The sequence below is a fragment of the Saccoglossus kowalevskii genome, chromosome 2 (genome assembly GCF_978046115.1).
Source record: "Saccoglossus kowalevskii chromosome 2, keSacKowa6.1, whole genome shotgun sequence".
Lineage (NCBI taxonomy): Eukaryota > Metazoa > Hemichordata > Enteropneusta > Harrimaniidae > Saccoglossus > Saccoglossus kowalevskii.
The window spans coordinates 23,771,297-23,788,477 of record NC_140642.1 but is presented as its reverse complement, the minus strand read 5'-3'; the positions used below and the strand labels follow the sequence as shown (position 1 = coordinate 23,788,477).

The 17,181-nt window shown below is 38.2% G+C and overlaps 2 protein-coding genes across 4 annotated transcripts in view; both read right to left on the bottom strand.

Moving 5' to 3' along the window:
* The window catches only part of LOC100375938 (cyclic AMP-dependent transcription factor ATF-3-like), a 25,756-nt gene extending 8,575 nt beyond the window's left edge, over positions 1-17,181 (bottom strand). The window contains exon 1 of one of the 3 annotated variants that reach the window (XM_085493213.1): positions 17,033-17,181. Coding sequence is in view for 2 of the 3 variants with exons in the window: in XM_078005691.2 (XP_077861817.2) it covers positions 10,963-11,109 (147 nt within the window). In the remaining variant the exon portion in view is untranslated. Of the gene's footprint in view, positions 1-8,183; positions 8,412-10,962; positions 11,139-17,032 lie in introns of those variants that run through there. The other 2 variants (XM_078005691.2, XM_006824773.3) reach the window with 2 other exon arrangements.
* On the bottom strand, positions 11,758-17,017 carry LOC100376084 (uncharacterized). The gene is made up of 3 exons (XM_002741286.4): positions 16,666-17,017; positions 16,410-16,511; positions 11,758-14,660 (listed from the first exon to the last, which is right to left on the bottom strand). The coding sequence occupies exons 1-3, from the start codon at positions 16,978-16,980 to the stop codon at positions 14,436-14,438; spliced, it is 642 nt and encodes a 213-aa protein (XP_002741332.2). The 5' UTR covers positions 16,981-17,017; the 3' UTR covers positions 11,758-14,435.

Here is a 17,181-nt window from a genome sequence, read left to right as displayed (position 1 = left end):
ATTAGATCAGAACTGCTTATACTAATCTCGTGAAATCGCAAAATTCAGATAAAAGGAGAAATGCCGAACTTCGCACAGTTCGATACGCACTACTTACCATCACTGCAAAAAGCAGATTTGCATACCACTCATTTGCATATCAGACTATGTTCGAAATACAACTGCATGTTAACACAGTTATGTTCAAGTCATCCGCTTATTTTTATTACTTAAACGTTTTAAACCCTAAATCTGAATAAAACATTCGGTTAATTAGATTAAAATATGCAAGATTTGCGTTAGAAAAAGCTTAATATCCTATCAACTTGAACTTACTAGAACCTTTGTGTTTTATGACTGTTAGACGCGGAAAATCGAATCCGTTAAAGCCAGAAATAATATTGAAATATTCACAAGAAAACAAGATGAAAAAAAATGACAGGCAATCCCTGAGTAAACCTAGTGTTTGATCTTTCTGTATCAATTATGTACGTAAACAGAATATATAAGTTGTTTCTTCACAGGGTTAGTGTTTCACGTGCGGCATTTCACTCCAATAATATTACTTCGCACAACGCGTTTACAAATTAACGTTTCTATAGAAGTCAGACATTATTTAATAATTAGGTTATCATAAACAATTTGTTTTATGTTTTGCGGTGTATTTCAGGTTCTGAAAAATGGTCATGAGTAAAATCTGCATTGTCAGAGAAAAGAATTTAAATTAAAGGTTTATTACTTGAAAGCGATATTACTTTATTTTTAATATTTGTTATTATTTTATGTTAGTTCATGTTCATAACTATCGATTACCAAAACATAATCAATAAAAAAATAGGATCTTATTTTTATCAGATTGGTAGCCTCCAGTGCCCGAAAGAATATATTAGTTGTGCGCTGAGGGCGCTCGTAAATAAATCCCAGGTTGCTCAGGGACACAAAAAATGTACTGTAACACATACCATAGAGGTAAAAGACAGAATGACCTTTACCTCCATGTACATGCAGAGTGAACGTATTGAACACTGTTACATTGTTAGATGTATTGTTTACGAACATCTCAGTTCATGTTCATAACTATGTTGGCTTTACGATTATCAAAACTTAAAAACAAGCAGCCTGTCGGCTGAGATAGCTCCGCTGTTAGCAATGCACATTGCAATTAAAGAACAGAAGATATCATTAGAAAACGAACAATATGTATAGTATCAAAGCAACAGGACTTACTGTTTTCAACAAGAATTCAAAAATATCACTTTTCACCAAAAATAATCATCAAAATTAGATAATTGAAGATATCATTACAAAATAAACAAATCTGAGAGAGGTCCACATGTATCAATATATATGTAATAACAAAGCAATTGGACTTGCGGTTTTCAACAAGAAGTCGAAAATTTCACTTTTTACCAAAAATGACAAAAATATTCACCAAAATTAGAGAATTGAAGATATCATCATGAGGAACTGTATAATGTATCTTCAGTAATTATTAAAACAAATTTCAGTCTACCTTACACCACTACAATTTCAACAGATCTTAGAGCTTTTCAGTTTCAAATTATTCATAGATATATTCCAACGTTTTCAAAACTTTTTGAATGGAAGCGGCTAGTAGCCTCCCCTCTCTGTGTTATGTGCCATACAGAAATTGAAACCATAGAGCACTTGTTTGTGGAATGCCACTGTGTACAGTCATTGTGGGAAAAACTGCAGCAAAACTGTAATTTAATTTCAAATACAGATTGTAATGTATAAATATTATACTTGGCATCTATGAGGTGAAAAATATTATGTTGAATCATTTTATTTTATTGTTTAAAAAATACATATACAAATGTAGGGGAGAAGCGAAAATCTTATCATTCTTTGGTTTCAAGGCATACATTAAAGACCATGAACATATAGAACATCAACTTGCTTTAAACAGAGGCAAAATATTATATCATTATCAGAAATGGGAGCCAGTTAGAATTTGGATTAACGGATAGCCACTCATTCAAGCCAGCAGTCAACAAGGAAGCAAACTGGTTAAAATGTTATTTTGCAATTGTAAATAATTTCTTTTTGGATATTGAAATAGTACAAACAAAACATGACAGCTGGCTTTGAAGGGTACAAAATAGAAAACACCATATTAGCCCACATCTCATTCTTGTTTTCGTTTCAGTTTTTTTTTTTTTTTTTTTTGTGTATGTATGCTTTTGTTACTGTATATTTTTATGTTGTGTGAAAAATAAAAAAAAATCTTAAAAAAAATCAAAAAAAAAAAATCATGAAATGAACAAATCTGAGAGAGGTCTACCCAAGGTACATATACACCAAGTATCAACGCATTAAGGCTTGTAGTTTTCAAGAAGAAGTCGAAAAAGTAAAACATTGACACAGACGGACGACGACGACGGACGACAGACGACGACGACAGACAATCACTCATAAGCTAAAAAAACAGTGATTAAAGAATAAATTAAAATGAATTAAAAATACAGAGCAGACAACAACAATTAAAGATTTATTCAATGAAAAAAACAAGATCTTATTTTATCAGATTGGTAGCCTCCACTGCCCAAAAGAATATATTAGTTGCGCGCATGGGGGCGCTCGAGGTTGCTCCGGGACACAAACAATGTAACGTAACACATATAGGATGAACGCACGTATAATATATTGAACATTGTTACATTGTTAGATGTATAAACCTATTCACATATTGTTTTGATGACTTCATTATATTTGCTCTTTTGAAACAGTCAAAATACAGAACAATGGAATGATCGCCAAAAAACGACTTGCGTCTCTTCGCTGGTTCCCGGCGTCCTTTCCAAAATCAGAAATTTCTATATTTGCATAATATACATTTGACAACAATAAAACTGTTCGTAATTATTATTTCCCGTTTGCACTAATTTAACACTGATATTCTGTGATATATGACTGCATAATTGCGTTGGTGTTTGGAAATAACACAGACTACGCGGGACATTGTGACTATCCTCATAGAGTTTATCGCCTATAGCATCATAGCAAAGGTATTAGGCAAAAGACTTTTGAATACGGACATTGTATTGAATAAAACTTGAAGATAGAATAAATATGTTTAAACTGTTTATTCACTTTTTAAAAAATACACAACCATGAAAAGTGTAATTTATTCTGTAACAATACACGCCGGTGTCCACTGGTTCCTATAATATTAGAATATGCTATGAGTAACTTTATAATCAGTATCGCTTACAACGCATACTACGCTAACGTTCTTGTATGCCGCTACCGGTTTGATATGCATATTAGGGATTGGTCAGTTACTTCGGCCTAGGGGGGGGGGTCGGTGGATCAGTAGGGGGGGTACCCTGTTTTTGATTGTGCGAATAGGGGGGGTCACCTTGTTTTTGATATCATGTTTTCCAGAATTCACACACGCGCTCATGCATATATTTTTTTTAATTTTATTTCAGAACAAATGATAAAAAAGTTAATCGTACAAATGTGTTCTCAATAATAACTATTACCTATAAATTTGTTGATGCAAAAAATGTTATAGGCGAAATATTTTGAGGTTAAATTGCCAAATAACTAACAGATTATGCAATGCGGCTAGAACCCCAATTATACAGTTAAGTTTTAAACACATCCCAAGTCCATGTGCTGCTGATATCAGATTATTTTATTTAAAGTCTGAAGTCATCATTGTATAAGATATTTACTGGATTTATCCAATTATAACAGGAGACGAAAAGACAACACAGCAATTAGTACAAAGAGCAGTGACAGTTCAAAAAAGTTAAATTTGTGAAAATGCTGATATATAAATTAAAATAAATGATGAAAAAATAAATAGTTTTTTTGTTTCTTTAACTTTTAAATATGCATATTTTGCTCTGTAAAATACCAAAATCCAACACAAATTTAAGCAAAATCAAGGTTTCCTTTGTTTTCATAAGCACATAATAATATAATGTTGGGGGGGGGGGTCACCCACTTTTTTTTATTTGATAGGGGGTGGGTCGACTGAGATTTAGAGCTGGCAAAATGGAATCTGCCGACCCCCCCCCCCCCCTAGGCCGAAGTAACTGACCAATCCCTTAACAGCAAACACAGTTTAGGTTCACGCATACGTAGACTTGGCATAGTAGTTTGGCATGTCATTTAGATTAGTGTCAAGGTTTTGAATTGTAGAGGTGAATGGGAGTTTTTCCGCAACAATTGAAATTGCCAAGCTGAGGTTGAAACATGATTTTGGTATTCATTCATTGCCAATAACCTCTACTGTACGAACAATTTGGTTGGGACACCTAAAACGGAAACGTTTGTTTGGAGACTGCAATCGCTTTTGTGTTTATGCAAATGTTCCGTCCCACTTAATGCATTAATATAGCGAACTAGTTTGTGTATTATAAGATATAAGACGTCAATCACAACTCGTTACTATGGTGTTTCAGTATACATGTACTAGTAGCAGCAAAACGATTGGCCAGCGTCTTGTAAGTGCCACGAGGCCGAAGTGTGGGTGTTACACTGAAACGCATCGTCCGCCTGCACGGTGTTGTTTCGTTCGGACTTTCCTCCCTCCGAGTGCTTCGCCATTCACCTTGAAAATTCAAGATGACTGAAACGCGGCTATTCAAGCAATTAATTATTATTAATTTCAGCCATTTGAGCTAGTCTCATTTTGCGTGCCATAAGTTGCAGTCTGTGGGACGAGTTGCAGTCTGCGGGACGAGTTTCAGCCTGTGAGACGAGTTGCAGTCTGTGGGACAAGTTGCAGTCTGTGGTACGAGTTGCAGTTTGTGAAACCAGTTGCAGTCAGCGGGACGAGTTGCAGTCTGTGGGACACGTTGCAGTCTGTGGTACGAGTTGCAGTCTGAGCGACGAGTTGCAGTCTTTGGAACAAGTTGCAGTCTGCGGGACAAGTTGCAGTCCGTGGAACGAGTTGCAGTCTGCGGGAAGAGATGCAGTCTCCGGGAAGAGTTGCAATCTGAGGGTTGAGTTGCAGCCTGCGGGACGAGTTGAAGTCTTTGGAACGAGTTGCAGTCTGCGGGAAGAGATGCAGTCTGAGAAACGAGTTTTAGTCAGAGGACGAGTTTCAAGCTGTGAGACGAGTTGCAGTCTGAGGGACGAGTTGCAGTCTTTGGAATGAGTTGCAATCTGAGGGAAGAGTTGCAGTCTGTGGGACTAGTTGCAGTCTGTGGGAAGAGTTGCAATCTGAGGGACGAGTTTCAGTCTGTGGGACGAGTTGCAGTCTACGGGATGAGTTACAGTATGTGGAACGAGTTGCAGTCTCCGTGAAGAGTTTCAGTCTGAGGGATGAGTTGCAGTTTGTGGGACGAGTTGCAGTCTGCGGGACGAGTTGCAGTGTGTGGTACGAGTTGCAGTCTGTGGAACGAGTTGCAGTCAGCGGGAAGGGTTGCAGTCTGTGGGACGAGTGGCAGTTTGAGGGACGAGTTGTAGTCTCCAGAAAGAGTTGAATCTGAGGGACGAGTTGCAGTCTGTGGGACGAGTTGCAGTCTGAGGGACGAGTTGCAGTCTCCGAGAAGAGTTGCAGCCTGCAGGACGAGTTGCAGTCTGTGGAACGAGTTGCAGTCTGTGGAACGAGTTGCAGTCTGTGGGACGAGAGGTAGACTGAGGGACGAGTTGTAGTCTCCGGGAAGAGTTGCAATCTGGGGGACGAGTTGCAGTCTGCGGGACGAGTTGCAATCTGAGGGACGATTTGCAGTCAGTGGGAAGAGTTGCAATCTGGGGGAAGAGTTGCAATCTGGGGGACGAGTTGCAGTCTGTGGGACGAGTTGCAATCTGAGGGACGAGTTGAAGTCTGCGGAACGAGTTGCAGTCTGTGGAACGAGTTGCAGTCTCCGGGAAGAGTTGCAATCTGAGGGACAAGTCGCAGTCTCCGGGAAGAGTTGCAATCTGAGGAACGAGTTGCAGCCTGTGGGACGAGTTGCAGTCTGCGAGATGAGTTGCAGTCTGTGGAACGAGTTGCAGTCTGCGGGATGGGTTGCAGTCTGTGGGAAGAGATGCAGTCTGAGAGACGAGTTGCAGTATGCGGGACGAGTTGCAGTCTGCGGGACGAGTTGCAGTCTGTGGGAAGAGTTGCAGTCTGTGGGACGAGTTGCAGTCTGTGGGAAGAGTTGCAGTCTGCGGGACAAGTTGCAGTCTGCGGGAAAAGTTGCAGTCCGAGGGACGAGTTGCAATCTGAGGGACGAGTTGCAGTCTGTGGGAAGAGTTGCAGTCTGAGGATCGAGTTGTAGTATGCGGGGCGGACGCAGCCTGTAAATTTAGCAAACACAGCAATTATTATTTATGATAATGGACCTCGAGCTAAAATAACGGGTATAGTTGACGAAAAGAGAGTGTAGAAATCTATTTATAGTTAATCAATAGTGGCAACGAGGCAATTTATATTCATATCAACGAAATGAAATGATTTAATATTCTACCTATTGATTGCAAGAACGCACAGGGAAACGCAATAAAATAACGTCACGCTGTATACTGACCTCTATCGGCAAGTGTATGAATTGTTCAAAGATTCGTCGGCGGGGGCGCTGTTACCAATTTGTTTTAAACGTCTGCGTACCGTAATATACTAGTAATCAATATATATATATATATATTAACCGTGAATTTGTAAACGTTTTATTTAACATAATGATGAGCGTATGATGGAATGTTGTTTCTGCATTTAATCGCAAAACTTCGTTTCACGAAAACAATTCGGAAGTTGCATGTGTTCATGTTGGCAACCACGTAATCTCGCCGTGCAATCTTGTAATTATTAACAGTGAAGCTTCGACTTGAAGCATACGGCACTATATCGGCTACAACACTCACTGACACAATGACATGAAAAATGCAGTGAATGCCGGGATTTTAAAATTTCGCATACACATGCAACGCCGCTGATGTTACTGTCGTGTGACCGGAACTAGTACATCTACCTTTTAACGATGAAAATGTCTTAAATAGAAATCTGACATCAATTTTACCTTATCAGACGAGGTCTTTGAATTTCATGTATAACTCATTCGTTTTATTATTCGCCAACATATAATTGCCTAAATTTGGTCGAAGAGCATCTCAATGGGACCCGTACATAATCACCAAATCACATTTTTTAAATAGTTGTTCGATTACTGTGAAATTGAGGGGTGACATAAAACAAATACAGCCCCCGCGACGGCGACACCCACTCCGCCCACATAACGAGGTCGAAGCTGCTCGCTCACTCGTCGTTTTACCGGGTAGCCGGATCCTGGCGTTTAACATTTCAACAAACCATGCAATAACTGTGGCAAATGAGAAAGATTAATTGTTTTGATCATATAAAAGAAAAACATCGATATGTCCTCGGCACGTTAAGCACGTCAACAGAGGACACCGTAACACGTCCTTCACTAGTAGATTACAACCAGAAATATACAGAGCGGCTAAATATGGGCGCGGTGCACGAATACCAATAAGCATGACGCATATTTATGCATATTAATTAATGGATTGGGCCACCGTAAGCCGGTTAATTGATTCACGCCAAAATGACGAATAACGACACCCACTCTACTAGTAGCATCGTGGAATTATGGGACTATTATTGTTACATACTAAATATACATGTATACGTTTGTTGAAATTATTGCAGACACATTAAGGTCATATGAATTGAAAAAGATTTAAATGAGTTGTGGATTTCACTCAGGGTGCGTGCGCATATCGTTCGGCCACGTTGGAAGAGATGATGCATCGAGTGCCCTGGACAAGTCGATTCATTTCTGTCTACTAAGATGACATTGAGAAATTAGGTCATCGCATTGGAATGCATGTATGCATCACAAACAATAAAACGGCTGATATGAATCTGAGAAGAAATCGAATAAAAAAAGTTCTTGTCTACGAACGAATGTAAAAGAAAATCATTGCGCAACAGAGATGAAATGATAGGTTTCAATCATTTTGTCAAGTTTGTAACGACCCCCAAACTCGAACAAGCAAAAAAGAAAATACCAGCACTACGTCGACACATAAATATAATTAAATTATGCCGCAAAAACTTATTTTATGCAAGCTCATAAAAATATGTGGCAGGCCGTGTTTGAGTACATTTCTACCAGAACGTAAGACTAGTAATGAATATTCATGTAGTGACGTATTGTAAACGTCGGCCTCAGGGCGAATTCATTGCATCGTGACAAGTTTTTCATTACATTTCTTACCTGTTGATCACATGCCAACGACGCATCATAAATATCAGAGGAGCTGTCGTCTATTACAAGACTTTCCATTTTTAGTCCCGAATAAGAACCTCGACAACGACCTTAACAGTGCCTTATGGTACACACGCGTTTGATACACAATACAATGTTTTGTATACACACGTGACCACCGCAATGAATCATTCGCTTGTGCATAGTCCGTGCGCATGCGCAAGGTATAGTGACTAAAACTCCGAGTCGGTTAACTGGTACAACACTTTATATACTCCCGCAATTCTATATTTAGAAATGATGTCATACTGAAATACATGCCCGCACACGTTTCAAGTTGAGACAAAAATGGCAAAAAAATACCTAAAACTTATACTTACTCCGAACATGTGATATCACCCCCCTAGCAACGGACATAAACAAATCGAGCATACATTGCACAACGACATTGCATAACTATACAGCAATGATCAGATGTTGAGAATTAACAAACAAACAAACACATGCTTATATGAAGCAATACTAGTACTGTAAAGGGGGTAATTATTCACTGGGTTTTAATTTAGTTTATTTCGCTGACTGGAAAAATGCGCTAAATTAAAACACAGTGAATATGTAAAATTTAGCATAGAACACATTATCTAAATGACGAAACCGTGAATTTAAAACCCACTAAATATGCCTGAAATGGTAAATCAGTGAAATTTAAACCCCGTGAAAATTAGTCATTTTACAGTACTTATGATGACTACACACTTTTTACATGTTGCGTATGACGTTGCAGTAATACTGGCTTAGACAGAACTGCTTAGGTTTGCATTATTTTTCGAATCGAAAGCATAAATACCTCAAGTAACTTAAGTATGTAGTCTCACATTCAGTTATTTGCATACGATAAACACACCATTTAAATATTATTATATGGTGTGCAAAGGTTCGGTTTATTATTTCTAATACTATACCATTACTGTTTGTAATAATGGTTTAGTTACTTACTGTGCGTACACAGATATCGAGAATATTCGCAACTGTCCTCGAACAATTAGAAAGAACTGAAGAATTTGTAACTTTATCTCAAATTACACATTTTCAACAATAGAAAATCGTATTGCCTGCGTAAGTTGGAGGGGGTGTTACAAATCAACAAGACTAAATATTACTAGGTCACACAGTCGAATACAATGAAAAAATCCTAAGATGACGAAAAGTCGCAGGTTCAGTAATTTACATTGATTGACATTACGGTTTTGAGAAGAGGTCTAAACTGGTCCACAGCAACAAAAATCATTGAAATGCAATAGAATTACGTATCACGAAATACTAGAAATTAAATTTCTCATATTTTAATGGAACGAACTGGCGGATGGACGTACTGATTTGCGTGGGTGTGACTGGACCACTGTCCAACCCACTCCCGGAACGCATTGTTCTGTGTGATTCACGTAATTGTGAACATGTTTCTAACATGACAGGTCAACTACGAATTTGACTCAGTGACTCAATACAAGCCCCGTTATTCGCGTTAGACCGCTGCCACATAAGTAAGGTACAGTTTAGTAATTGTATCAACTTGCGCGAGGACGTCCTTTATTTCCAACTTTTTCCCAGGAATATCTTGCTCGTTAGTTTGGAAAATCAAATTGCAGACTGATACGTCTATATTGAGTGCTCAGCCGAAGAAACTATCAGTGTGGTCAATTCAGTTATCGGAACACTTAGGTACGGTAAGAATATAGTTTACAGAAAACTTTTTTTTTTTCAAAACATTTATGACCCATTTGTCTATAAAATGGCCCGGACCTGCTTTTTTCAAGTTTATTCTACGAAAGAGCGCGAGTCCGCAATGTACAAGGCTTCTAATTTATTCATCGTAGCCATCCTGAAGTCAAAACGAGACCAATATTCCTCGTGTAGGAAAGTGTCATGTTACCGTGAATCAAATTTAGCATACAGAGCTGTGTTTGATCATAGACCTTAGAATGTTTTCTATGGTTTGATAAGTCATATTGAACGTGGGAATGAAGGATGAAGTGGAATGTTCTCGTCCAAAGAAAATTTTTTTTTTATTAAACTGTTATCTATATGAGCTTTCCATTGTCGTTGGCGGTGATATTGGAGCCTAATGAATGTTACAATGAAATCTGTAATTAGAAGATTTTTAATTACTGTCGCTTTTCATTCAAACGATGCTGGCGATTGATCATTTAAAATTTCGTGATAATATGTCTGCAGTTAGAAGATGTTGACAATCTAATCCAGCATTGCGTCATTCGCGTGTATTCTTGTAATTAATGTCTAATTCGTTCTTACCTCTCGTAAATAAATTTTGGAGGTGGTGGTAAGGTCTGACTGAAGTCGGGGAAATGACACAAACGGCACTCTGTATCAGTGATTGAGTTTGATAAAAGGTATGATAGATCAACACGAAACGTGACTATCAACTATTTCTACTGAATTGACGTTGGAGTGCAGTTTTCATTTCATATCACACAGTCAGCTAACACTTGTCAATATGACAGAACACCGCCTTGTGTTCAAAATATCACCACGTTGACTGGGTGGAGACAGACACGTACGTCCGGGACTCGTACTCCCGGGACTGAACGCGGAATTAGACACGCTGGTGTACGACGCATTGTAATTGGAAGGAAGTTTTAACGAACGTGTGTGGAGGGAAAAATGCTAGAGAAAGTGGGAAATAAATGATTGCACCCGTAAAGTGAAAGAAAGATAACATGTACATCGCAAAGTCATATCAAACGACTGAGAGATAAATACTGATAATTACCTGATCACACTCCGACTTCCAGGATCGTACAAGTGTTTCTAAATTTCCGTAGACTTTACCTATATATATGACCCAACTTTCGTCCATTGTTTCTTTTGTTTGATCGATCACCGATTGTGAAATACCGAATTTTCCATCGCATCGCATGAGTCACGCGACTAAACGCTATGTGTCCAGGGTTATACAGTACAATGCTGCGAACATTGTGATATTTTTATACAAGAAGTACACAAGTCATATAACAATAAAATAAATGAAAATATTGACCACGAGTGTGAGAGCTGAGCATTGTTTATTGCACGGGTTGAGAATCATGGGACAAAATGTCATGGTTATGTTTTCAACGAAAGTTAAGCGCGTGACGTTGCGTACAGCATTCTAAATATAGCACATTACATCATAGTATTGGTTAACCAATCACGACGGACTTACTCATGGTCTATTTGTTTACAGCTACAAAACAAACTAAAATATGCCCAAATGTGGTATGTTCCTGAACTTATTTGGTTAATTGTTCATACGTACCCAATTTGGCAGTATGTTCGCAGCAACAAACAATGCAGTAGTACAAATATACAGAATGAACAAGTGCATGTCAGCCAATCAGTGCTCTCTAAGTGTACTTACGCATACTGCGCCAATATACAAACGTCCAGAACGACATGATTCATCATCCACTATTGTTTTTTTTCAGAAATGTATATTCGCTTGCTTATCGATGAGTAATTTGGAAATACCCTTGTTGAGTTTGTGTATGTGGATGGAGGGGTGGGTAATGACAAAGCACTCTGCATATTTATATTGTCTTCACTTTAATAGATCCCAAATAAAAGTTTGACATTTCTGTAATATATCAATGTATAAAATATATTATTAAAAGTATCACTGTACATAACACATATTTAGACGAAAACCGATCTCTGTCACAGCGGCCCAGAGCACCAACGATGTACTAGACACAAACATCGACTCAAGTGGAACAAGTGTATATATAAAATGGTATCACACTTTCACTATTTTTTTCGTTGCATTATTTTATAGGACCACTTTAAATTACGTTGAATCATGCGAGTATACATCATTAAGTTAGCCACATACCAGTAATTAGCTTGGATGGAATTTGAGTAGCCTCAATGCCATACTTGCCATTTTAGTTGGCAGCACTGAAATTGGCAATGACAAACGTACAATAACATAATGATCATAGCATATTATTCAATCTTCACACATTTACAATTTTCTTAAACGTACTGAGAATAAAGCTTTTGTTTCATTTTCCGATTTAAATGTATATTCAATTTGTAAGAAAACTCACATAGAGTTATATGAAGGCGCAAGTTTGTTTCATATAGAATGTTTATAAATGTTTGCAAATATCAAATGGCAATTGAAAACAACCTGGACCAATCACAAGGCGTTAGCTGATGAATACCTGACGAATAAGAACTCCGCTGCCGTCAGCTAATCTTCAATCTCTAGTTTTACACTAACTGACATTTGCAATTTAACGTTCTGTGCCAGACAATAGTATTCTTTTAAATATATTTTGGCAAACGAAACACTGCGTTTTAAAGAATTGATGGGACCTTTTTTTGCATCCATGATAGTAAATTACAAAAACCCTGCAAAGTGTCACGGGTAATGGGAGTACCAAATACCAAATGGTTCTATAGCCAATGCATCTTCTTTAGATTTGAATGAAGCGCGAGAATCTTTTACGATAAATGTTTTTTATAAATATTAATAAATGTTCATAAAACAAATTCACGCCTTCATGAAACCCAGTGTATCTGCCACAAAAAAAAAATGTAATGCAATCTGATAAAGTCATGCTTACATCGATCGTGTACATTACATCGAACCGCACATGCGCAGTAATTCGCAGTAATAATACCATTTCCAATTGTTTGTAATATATGCCAAGAATGATTCACTTATAAAACACAAAGTTTAAAATGATTCACTTATAAAACACAAAGTTTAAAATGATTTACTTATAAATATAGGTAAAAGTAAAACAAACATTTGCATTGTAAAAACTGTAAACATGTCAACTAAAAATAATATCAAGTAATCAGAAACTCGAATTGAATCTGTGATGAACACTAAAATTCGTTTTTTATCAATTTTTATCGAAGTTTTATTAATGAATTAACAGTCAGCCTGAGGTTCAATCCGAACATAATCTTACACCGTGACGAAAAAAAGGACCTGCAGCAAACCGCGGTAAAACAACTTCGGTGACGTAAGTGCGAAATAAATTATGGGCGAGATTTTGTTGACCACAACAGAAAGCATAAATATCCACATCGTTAAAAAAACTCACTCATAAAATGGAATAAATTATTATAATGGCATTTATGTTTATTTTAATCATACACTGTTCACAACAGCACCGTTAGCTTTAATCCCTTGTCACTTTCAGAAGACAGTCGCTGCATGTCTGACCACGGCTACAATAGGTGATTTTCCGTACAATTGCGAGATCTCGCGAGATGCATGAAAGACGCGCGTCGAACGTCTGCCGCAAAAATCGAACGATTTGATTTTGAACTCGAATTTCTTTATTTCGTAGCTCACATCGACCGGCCGATCTTCGACAGAGGGATATTGCTTCCGAATACCCTTACTTAATCGAAATTGCCTATCATCAAATGTGGACAGCACATTATTAAGCATGGAAATGTCCCCAAAATACTTTCGCGTTTGTCGAATCCCACGCGACGTTTGACGCCACTACGACGCTATGACCTTTGTTTGTCCTGTTTTTACGTTCGATTTCACGCATAACGCGTGATTCTCGCAGTGTACGGAAAATGGTCTATTTGCAGTAACATGGCCATGACATTTTTATACACATATTTTATTCTCGAACTCGAGCTAGTGCACTGGATGAGTAGCAAACATGGGTAGTATTATCATGTAGACCTTCTTTTTTGTTGTTGAAACAATTATTTTTTTCAGCTATCTAAGAGATCTTTACCTAAGTATAAATTACCCAGTTTGAATCACCTAGGTCAAATTAGATCTGAAAAAAAAGAAATGGCAATGCAGTCTTCATACAATTGACATACGCACACAATACGAATATGTTTTCTAGCACAGCGAGTGGATACTTTCTATTTTGGTCACAGACTCTCTTTACAATAATCCTGTGATGTTTAAATCTTTCTCTCAATATTTCTATTTAATACACTATTTCGTTTTGGTGAATATTCAATTTTAAATTAAACCAAAGTTGATTTTTAAATATCCCTCTGCTATATGTCCCACCAACAACGCTGGCGGGGGACTCCTTGTGACATAGCACGCTGGTATCGCCGCACAAGACGGTATCGATGGCTGCAGAGATGACAGTAGCGGGGTGATTTGTTGCGCTGATGATAACACGATGTCCACCCTGACACTGTAAAAACAACCATGTAGTGTTCATCACAACTTCCGATCGACGATTTCGCCGAGGTCTGCACTGACTACTTCATCCCGGCGTGTGTCACTAAACACAAAGGTTCGTTCTGCTCGTCCTCAACAGAATAAGGAACGTGCGTATAGTATTTTGTGACGTCCATGCACTTATCGCACTTGAGACATGTCTGTTTGTTAGATCGGATTGCCTGGATCCAGTATTCTCTTCTGTCCTCTAAACGATGAAGTTTCGACCTCAGCGCCGAGTTTGCCTTCTGCAGCTCCCCGATTTCCTAAGTGTTAAATCAACCAAATTGATAAGAAAATCATGTGATCACCCACGTGTACCTCACGTGATCCACTGATAACCTATATGTAGTCAAAGTCAAAATCATCGAGCTCTCACTCCCGGTCTTAGAAAAGTAACTTCATGGCGCCCGAAAATGAAGGAAACTGTACATTAGGTTTGACTTGACCAAGCAAGCGAACCAAAAAATTCTTGTGGTGTTCCAGTGATTTGATCTTCTCTTGAAGGCCAAGGTTAGCTTCTTGCAATCGTTTAGATTCCTGTGGAACCAAAGGAACAAGTACGGCCCATTTTAGACATGGGAGGAATAATACAGTGAACGTCACAACCATGTGAACGTTATAAACGGTTTATAAATATAACTAACTAAACCAAAATGGCTGTTATAGATTTTAATCAATCCAGACAAATCCAAAATGATATTGTAACTTCGTCTTGAGGTCTAGCATGGAAGGTAATAGTGAACGTTTATAATAGACGTAAAGTTTGAGCCAATCACTATTAAATATGATTTGAATTTGAATGAAGATATTAATTTGCATTTACAAATGTATATACAGTAAGGTACATCTTTCTGTCCTTTACTGTACAGGTACGAGGCATCTATGTTTATGAAATTGACAGTTGATTCCAACTATTATTACATATGTACTGCAGTTTATTTTGATTCTTCCCTGAAATCAAAATTGGTATTTCCATATCCCATATGCGAATGAGGTCTGAGAGCAAATAAAGTAGTCCTTTCAGGAGTACCGTTTTTCGAAATATATTTTTCTCTTGGGGTACATGAATATACTTGCTGAGTGAAGTGATAATGATACTTTTAGGCAGTCACTTATTTTGACTAAAACTAATTTGCACGGTCGATATGCAAATGAACATGATAATTCCATTGACAACCGAACTAATTGTCTGCTATTTTTAATATGTTCCAAGTACCATCGCTAGAGGAATATGGTTCCGAAATCAACCTATGGGCATAAATAGGCTGACTACGATCATGAAGTCGAAAGCACTTAACTGGCAAATTCATAATTTTTCATAACAATCAAGAAATTTGGTTTGTGGTGTCGATAGTACTTCACAATCATTTAAACATTTTGGACGTGCGTTTGTTTCTCTTTATTTACATTTTCGAAATCCTTATAAACCACGAGAACATACGCACGCCCACACGCGAAGACGGACTGTAGGATTTTTTTATTTTAGAAAAGTTAAACATGTTGATGACTTTACCACATAAACATTAGTAATTTCAAGGGAACTTTAACAACTGTAGTGTCATCACTACTAGTATGACTACTAGTGGGACAGCTCACGCAGATTTATACTCCCTGGGAGGCCGTGGTAGTTATTTAACCGAAAGATAAAAATTAATAAATTATTTTTATATTATTAGCACCAATCGGCATAATACTTATTAATCTACTTGATGACCTACCATGTGTGCAACCATTAGTACCTTCCACGGTGCAACATACCTCAGGTGAACTGACCCTGTACACATGTTCAGGACGCTACACTACCTTTGTGACTGCCCTTAGTTGATGAGGAGACGAGGGCATTGACCTCTTACTTCCAAGTTGCAGAAATTGGGTATTATTACGGAGCTTCTGACTGACCGCGGGCGAACATTAGCAATTCGACCTATATACTGGTAACACACTGGGGGTTTGTATACTGAATAGTTCAACTAGATAGTGTGGGCAGGCGAGGAAGCAAAAAAACTACCCACCTCATTCAAAGCATCGCTCGATGTTCGCTTTCTGTTTCTATATTTAGCAGCAGCGATTTTGTTCTGTTCGCGACGCCTAATTTGTCGATCTTCTTCAGTACTCTGTGGGGAGAAGAAAATTGAAATTTAGACCATTTAATTTCACCGATACTACGTCTATAATAAATCTCATAGTTGGTACATGACAAAGAGTCATAAAGGTATACTAATATTATTATTGAGGTGTATTATTGAAAATAAAAGCCGCATTCAGTACCTGTGCCTTCCGGACTAAATCCATATCGATAGATAATTTCAAATCTTTCAAGGCAGTTCCGGGGTTTACTTCCACTCCTGTACCAGGGCCGGAGTCGCGACTACACGAACAACCCTGCCAGGCAAGAGAGTCGATGCCCCGATGTCTCTTTGCTGCGTTAAAAGTGGCCATGGCAGTGGTAATAGCTGTGGAGGTGGGCGTTGTTGTAGTTGTATGATGCGATACGCTGTCCATGCCGTGTCTTGTATTAGCCGACTTGCAGATTTGATGCGTATTTCTAGTGATACTAGTATTACAGTAGAGCTCTTCGATCATAATGTTGCTTACTCGACAGATTTGTAAAGAGTGGGAATTGCGTGAGACTTACCGGTTCGCGTCACGGGGTCGAGCTCACATGACGCATACTCAGCATATTGCAATGGTACGCTGGTATTGCAACATCCACGATATCGGTCGGGGATTACCCTATTGTTGCGTCTCAACGGTCATGCGCAGAATTATGCAAACGACGGAACT

Excerpts from the sequence above, each read along its gene's own strand:
- LOC100376084 (XM_002741286.4), bottom strand. The coding sequence starts at position 16,980 with ATGATCGAAGAGCTCTACTGTAATACTAGTATCACTAGAAATACGCAT. Across the intron at positions 16,512-16,665 it reads ATTTAGTCCGGAAGGCACAG|AGTACTGAAGAAGATCGACA; the intron begins GTACTGAATGCG and ends TTCTCCCCACAG. Across the intron at positions 14,661-16,409 it reads CGAGCGATGCTTTGAATGAG|GAAATCGGGGAGCTGCAGAA; the intron begins GTGGGTAGTTTT and ends TTTAACACTTAG.